This window comes from Leguminivora glycinivorella, chromosome 10 (assembly GCF_023078275.1).
Source record: "Leguminivora glycinivorella isolate SPB_JAAS2020 chromosome 10, LegGlyc_1.1, whole genome shotgun sequence".
Classification (NCBI taxonomy): Eukaryota; Metazoa; Arthropoda; class Insecta; order Lepidoptera; family Tortricidae; genus Leguminivora; species Leguminivora glycinivorella.
The window spans coordinates 17,460,944-17,468,249 of record NC_062980.1 but is presented as its reverse complement, the minus strand read 5'-3'; the positions used below and the strand labels follow the sequence as shown (position 1 = coordinate 17,468,249).

At 37.5% G+C, this 7,306-nt stretch overlaps 1 protein-coding gene across 3 annotated transcripts in view; it reads right to left on the bottom strand.

The window, feature by feature from the left end:
* Positions 1-332: 332 nt before the first annotated feature.
* The window catches only part of LOC125230687, a 103,951-nt gene continuing 96,977 nt past the window's right edge, over positions 333-7,306 (bottom strand). For all 3 annotated transcript variants that reach the window (XM_048135936.1, XM_048135933.1, XM_048135935.1), the window contains 3 exons: positions 1,741-1,843; positions 1,121-1,334; positions 333-488 (listed from right to left, as the gene is read on the bottom strand). In XM_048135936.1, the coding sequence (XP_047991893.1) occupies positions 469-488; positions 1,121-1,334; positions 1,741-1,843 (337 nt within the window). In that variant the 3' untranslated portion in view covers positions 333-468. The remainder of the gene's footprint in view (positions 489-1,120; positions 1,335-1,740; positions 1,844-7,306) is intronic.

Sequence of the window (7,306 nt, the reverse complement as noted above, 5' to 3'; positions counted from 1 at the left end):
ACCTCGGCTATGCCGTGTAGAGCAAAAAAAAATGCAATGCCCTAATTTTAACCTTTTCAACGCTTTTCCTCCCGTGTCAAAAAATGCCATAGACGCCAAAAAGTCAACTGGTGAAGAGCGAATATAAAACTTAACTGACAGTAGGAAAGTCACTTTGAAAACGTCCGCCATAGCCTTCTTAATGGTCGTTGGCGTGGTGGACACGACAGCACTCGACCACTTTAGTGGCTCTTGGCGTTGAAAAGGTTAAGCACGGATCTGTGCATAAGCATCTGATGGGATAATAATTTGTTTACGAAAAGGTGCCAAATATGAAACAAAACAAATCAACAGCCAAATACATTTTATTTCAAAGATCAAAACAATTATTTACTATAATAAGTAAAAATCACTGGGTCTCCATTTCGTATAGTTCATCAATGATGTGCTCTAGCTGCATCTCTTTTGCACAGTTCATCAGAATCTCATCTAATATTTGTTCGGATATTCTGAAAATAAAGAATTAAATATTTTTTTATTTGCAAAATTACATAATTATGCGATCTTCACATAGGGAACTTGACTGTAGTTAAAATGAAATGTTTTTTACCATGCACGAAATAAGGCATCAGATAATTATACGAAAAACATGGACAGATGTTATTTTTTAATCCAATTTCTATTTATTAATAAGTCAGGTAGAAATATATAAAGTAACTGAGATGACCGTGATGTCACTCAATACGATTTCATATAAATTCCATATTAGCAAGTTATTCAAATTCGTTTTGACATTTCTTAAAAAGAAGCTGATTTGACTAGGAGGCAAGTAGCCTATTAAAATAGTTTTTAATACATAATTACCTTCCGCACTAGTGCGCAGATTAGTAAGTACGAGTATTCTTATAATTTCGGCATAATTAGGTATGCAGTGTAAAACTTTGTACAAAATGTTAGAAATTCACAATGAAATTCAAGGCGACGGAAAACCGGACTACGAATTCTAGTGTCCCTTTTTGGGTTGAAAAGTTATAAGATAATTATGAGGGTCGCAAAATATGGCGATGGATATGCTATTACGATTATGCTGCTATTACGAGTAGGTTGGCCAGTTGCTGGAAGAATGTCAGAGCACACTTACTTGCCGATGGTCTCCCAAGGCTTCCCAACCCTGCTGTTAGCATACATTGGGCTGGAGAGCATGTGCTGGACGAACTTGGTCCGGTATTGGAAGAGTGAGTCCCCAGCTGGATTGTTCCGGCTGAAGCTGAGACGGTAGCGGTCCAGGTCTTTAACTGGGCTTTGGTCGAGAATTGTGGCTTTGGGGCTTGCTTTTGGATCGTTTCTTCTAGTATCTGAGATTGTACAAAAATAATCTTTTAGTACAAGTATCTATAAGCTGAAGTGTTCCAAGCAATGAGAAAAAAGGTCTCCGGGATGCCACTATTTGGCTTTCTTGGCAATAATTATTTATTTTTGCAATTCCCGAAAAGTTTCCAGATTTCTATACATTTTCGGTAACAAAAAAGGAGGTAGGTTTCATACAAAGTACCGGGGACATTTTATCAAAATCGGAGACGCGTGATCCAAATATACAAACTTTTCGTGAATTGCTCATTTGATAATGCCCGATGTGGAGTACTGAGGGGAAAATATTGCAGATTGCCACTATTGGCGCTAAGCAGCTTCTTAGACCACTCTTTCAGGCTTTTGATGGAAAGGGGTTGACCGTCGCCTGTTTGATGATGACAAGGTACCTACCCGCAACAATTGAGGTGTCCCAAGCGAAGAGGACCGCGGGCTGCTACCGTTGACGCAAAGCAGCTGCGCATTCTTGGATCCTGATGTTCGCTCCTTCGGGCTCCTGGTCGAAAAGTGCAAATAAATAAGTGCTTGAGAGGTTTATTTTATTACTTTTTTAGAACATGGTTCTGCATAGAAGGTCGGGTACAATACCTAAGGCATTAGTTGTATTTTTTATGAAATAAGAGGCAAAGAGGAGGCAAACGAGCAGACAGATCGCCTAATATTGAGCGATTACTACCTGCATAAAAGTGCATAAGAATAGAAAGTACATTGCTGGAATTTAAGACAAGAGAACGTTCTTTTTATAAAGGTTTAAAGCTCCTAGTGAGTATTATATTCTTTGGTTTAAAGGTCATTTACGAGTATGGTCAGGTAGATTTGATTTTTTTTTTGCAATATTTGAGAAATGATTATTTACCGGTATATGTATATGTAGCGGTAATTAATCAACATTACACTTAGCATATGGCACGATACCAGCCAAATTTCTATTAAGTTAAGCACTATGTTAGCAATTAACATAAAACACTAATTTCAATTACCCCCGCCCTAGACTAATGTCGCTAATGAATTAATGTGTTTTGCACTACTAATTTAATTTAACTAACTCAAATATAATTAATGTTCTGGTAAAAACCATAACCATTTAATTAGAGCTAGTGCGAAAAGGAGAAAAGTCGTAGAATGTATGGAATACCTTACATTCCGCAACAATGTTTATTTTAAATATAATATAGGTAGACTCTGCCTATATTATTTATTATATGACAGGACGTGTATTGTTAAACGTGTACCAAATGCATCTAGCAGTAGCAAATTCGTCACACAAATTCTAAAAAAAAAACAAATAGTCAAGAAAATGTCAAGACATACCAAGACAGTATGTACAGTTAACCAATTGGAACTGTAGGCCACTGTAGAACTATGTCATAGTGATGTTATAAATTTCTAAGAAATCTCTTACTGCTTGTCATTTTGACATGATTGTAGAGTGGCCTAGGGTTCCAATTGGTTGACTGTACGTATTCAATGACGTGGTTGCGCTTACATACAAAATTCTAATGCCTTTCGGAAAGACATACCTACAATAGACGGTCAACCAAATCTTTGCAGTTAAACTGAATTTTTTCTATGGAAATTAAACCTTCGCTCCAACATTTTCAATATTTTTATAAGTATTATGGTACTTATGATCCGTCGATGATTCCCCCAATGTCAAGGTTGAGGCAGGCACAAGTTTTACAGACAATTGGCCAGTAAACCTACATTTTAAAAATTTGCCGCTTTTATTAGTGCCAATATTTGGTTGATTGTCTATCCTTAATAAGTAACCTTTCGCCTTATTAGCTGAGCACTCCTGCAGATACATAATTAGTAATTATTTATCTATACCCCTATAGATTGCTGATTGTACCTACCAGTGGCGGCTAGTGAAAATTTCTGCTAGGCAACACTGAGTAAAAAAGAAGCCTACCTTAACATTAAGGTACTTTACTAATAATCAATTTTAGGCAAGCCGGTGGAATCGGCTTGTATGGACCAGCCGTTGCTGGTACCTACGCAAGTTTAGTTCGGGTGACGCAGAAGGCTAACTTGGCAATATATCAGAAGGGTGCGGACTAGCGGAGGGCAACGCGCCACCCTCAATGTCACGAGTCTAGACGATCCCATAAAACTCATGCTTTAAATAAATAAATAAATATTGGGGACACCTTACAGATCAACTTAGCCCCAAACTAAGCAAAGCTTGTACTATGGGTGCTAGGCGACGATATACATACTTAAATAGATAAATACATACTTATATACCTACATAGAAAACATCCATGACTCAGGAACAAATAAATATCTGTGCTCATCACACAAATAAATGCCCTTACCGGGATTCGAACCCAGGACCGCGGCTCAGCAGGCAGGGTCACTACCGACTGAGCCAGACCGGTTGTCAAAACTTGACATTGCTATAGTGCGTACTCTTACTTACCTCAACATTCCGTGCTGTTAGTTGCTTATATGTACTTAATACTCGTATATTAGGATCAGTTGCATCAAACCCTCCGATACGGATTCTTGCGTTCATCCATCCATCCATACTAATATTATAAATGGGAAAGTGTGTGTGTCTGTTTGTTTGTCCGTCTTTCACGGCAAAACGGACCGAAGAATTGACGTGATTTTTTAAGGGGAGATAGTTGAAGGGATGGAGAGTGACATAGGCTACTGTTTGTCTCTTTCTAACTAAGCTAAGAAAAAGCTAGTATGTACTATATAAATGGGAAAGTGTGTGGGTCTGTTTGTTGTTAGTCTTTCACGGCAAAACGAAGCGACCAATTGTCGTGATTATTTAAGTGGAGATAGTGGAAGCGATGGAGAGTGACATATGCTACTTTTTGTCTCTTTCTAACGCGAGCGAAGCCGTGGGCAAAGGCTAGTTTTGATGTATAAGAAATTCCAGAGACTACTGCTGCGTGAGTTGCGTGACGTTGATGGGTCTGTTAGCGGTGGTGCCTGTGTGGTTGATGCTACTGGCCTCACAATTCTTAGCTCAAATAGACGATGTCGTAATATTCGCTAGCGTATACATAGGCATAGAGAAATATGTAACTCCATACGTAAAAATGTGAAAAGGGTGGTGTAGACGATTGCTGCTTTAGCTCGGTTTAGTGATGTGCAAGTTGTGGAAACTTTCCAAAAAAAACTTAAATTTCATGAAAAATTCACGAAAGTTTCACGAAAAATAAAGGGAATTTAAATTTATGAAATGGAAAGTTTCCACACATACAATTGTCCATACAAAGAATGGAAAGTTTCCGAAGTTTTCCTATGTGAAAATTTCAGAAATTTGGAAACTTTCCGTCGGCACATTAGTAGCTCGGTTGTTAAAACAGTAGGTTTTCGGAACAGGATGTAGCCATTGCCATACTCATACACGTACGATAGATAAGGATGAATCAATAGCCTTTTAGCTGATTCCTAGTAGCAGTGTCTCATACACGTATTCGATGTACTTTTTTACACTATTATTAATTATAAAAAATATTCTCATTGGACATTGGCCGTTATTATTTTCATTAACACTTTCGCTACCAAGAACCCGACTGTCGGGCACACCGCTCGTAGAAGCGTAGCCGATTACATGGGGAAACCCGTATGTAGCGAAAATGTCGTAGCGCCGCGTAGAGCCCGGTTTCGAAAGTGTTAAAGGTAAAGTTTGCTCAAGATTATAATACCTATACCTACTCGTAAACCCTATTCCAATATCTGCAACGATATCATTTTTCTTATTTTACTTTAATGACAGGCTCTTGAATTGGAACATATTATTATCTATTGATTGTTTTAGCTTAGCTTCATTATAGTCTATTTCCACCGTACCAGACAGTACCATCCCCATTTTATATCCGGGCGCCGTCACAATAATATAATACCATAGTATTTTGATTTTGTCTTAATAATATGCTCAGCAGTTCTCAAAAAGTACATAGCCACGTCAGCAAATTTTAATTGATACTATTTTGTTACCAACATTTAGTAATATAAATAGAGTTTCGTAATATACATGATAGTATAGTATATGTTATTATACAGGATAATTGTTATAATTAAGAAAATAATAGATACTAGATAACCTTAATGACGAAATAAAACTTACGAAAAACTCAATTCATCAAAAATGGAAAAAAAAAACTAATTTAACCTTTTCCTTAATTTTTGTACAAACTTTTTGAGAACTGCTGTGCTGAATAGCAGACGTTTTTCCACCAACGATAATCTCGCTTTATTAGAAGAAATGTTTCTGACTTAAAAGAAGTATTAGTGATATATACCTACTCACCTAATGATATACCGTAGAAGGCTAGTTAGTATAATTACCTAAACCTACCTAAACGAAAATGTTCGACTCCGAGATCCGAAGTAGTGGTTACTACGCGTGCCGCCAAGAAATATAAGTACATTAGAAATACATACAGACAGAAAGGAATGAAGCGCTACTAAATGGCCACATCTCAGCGTGTTGCTGGTAACTGCCAGTCCAGCGCTGATCTTCCGATACGACAGTATCTATACTCCTTCCCACGTCCAGAGGTCGTGAACCCACGGCGCTTTCAGGCTGAACTGTAAGGCATCTTCAGACATGGACGACGTTCTTATACTGGCTGCAATATTTTCACTGTAGCAAGCTTGTCTAAAGCAAGAATCTCCCTCGTTCCGAAGGCCCTACACAGTCCAATTTAAAAAAGGTAACAAAAGTTTCATCCTTTCATAGTCGCATACCACTTTTTTCTAAAAAGGGGTGAAACAGTCGATAATCTCGTGACTTACGTCTGTTTGTCATGCGTCCTTGATGTTCTACACTATGTTTCTGAAAACACACACTTCGCTGGCTACGCGACCCGAAGTGGATCTGTGCCCCTGACTTTTTCTGAACCTCATCAATGTGTCGGTGGTACCTTAGGCCAGATGAAGTCTATTCGATCAGGCGTCCCCCGGTTGGAATAGGTACATTCAGGAGAGTATTCGATTTAGAATTATTTATCCGCGACGCATTTCAATAGGAAATTCGATATACGAATGAATATCTGCCCAATCTGTATCGGAGACCTCTTTCACTCGGCCAATAGGCTACTTGACCCTTTTTAGGGTTCCGTAGTCAACTAGGAACCCTTATAGTTTCGCCATGTCTGTCTGTCCGTCCGTCCGTCCGTCCGTCCGTCCGTCCGTCCGCGGATAATCTCAATAACCGTTAGCACTAGAAGGCTGAAATTTGGTACCAATACGTATATCAATCACGCCAACAAAGTGCAAAAATAAAAAATGAAAAAAAAATGTTTTATTAGGGTACCCGCCCTATATGTAAAGTGGGGGCTGATATTTTTTTTCATTCCAACCCCAACGTGTAATATATTGTTGGATAGGCATTTAAAAATGAATAAGGGTTTACTAAGATCGTTTTTAGATAATATTAATATTTTCGGAAATAATCGCTCCTAAAGGAAAAAAAAGTGCGTCCCCCCCCTCTAACTTTTGAACCATGTGTTTAAAAAATATGAAAAAAATTACAGAAGTAGAACTTTATAAGGACTTTCTAGGAAAATTGTTTTGAACTTGATAGGTTCAGTGGTTTTTGAGAAAAATACGGAAAACTACGGAACCCTACACTGAGCGTGGCCCGACACGCTCTTGGCCGGTTTTTTAAAGTTTGTCTTATATTATTACTTACTGTTCAATTAGCCGAAAAAATATATCAATATATTTTATTATGACTTACAAACCGCAAAATATATTTATAAAGAATAATTTTACGTAATCAGGCAAAAACAACATCAGCCATTATAAACTGAAATAGATACCATACACTAAAGAAAAAGCGACGCGAGAGTCGCTTTTTCATTAGTGTATGGTATCTATTTCAGTTTATAATTTATATATAGTAATACTAGTGTTACTACTTTAAAAAAAAACAAATAAAAAAAAATATTTAATAAAATAATTTGATTTGTTACCTACATTGAACATCAGC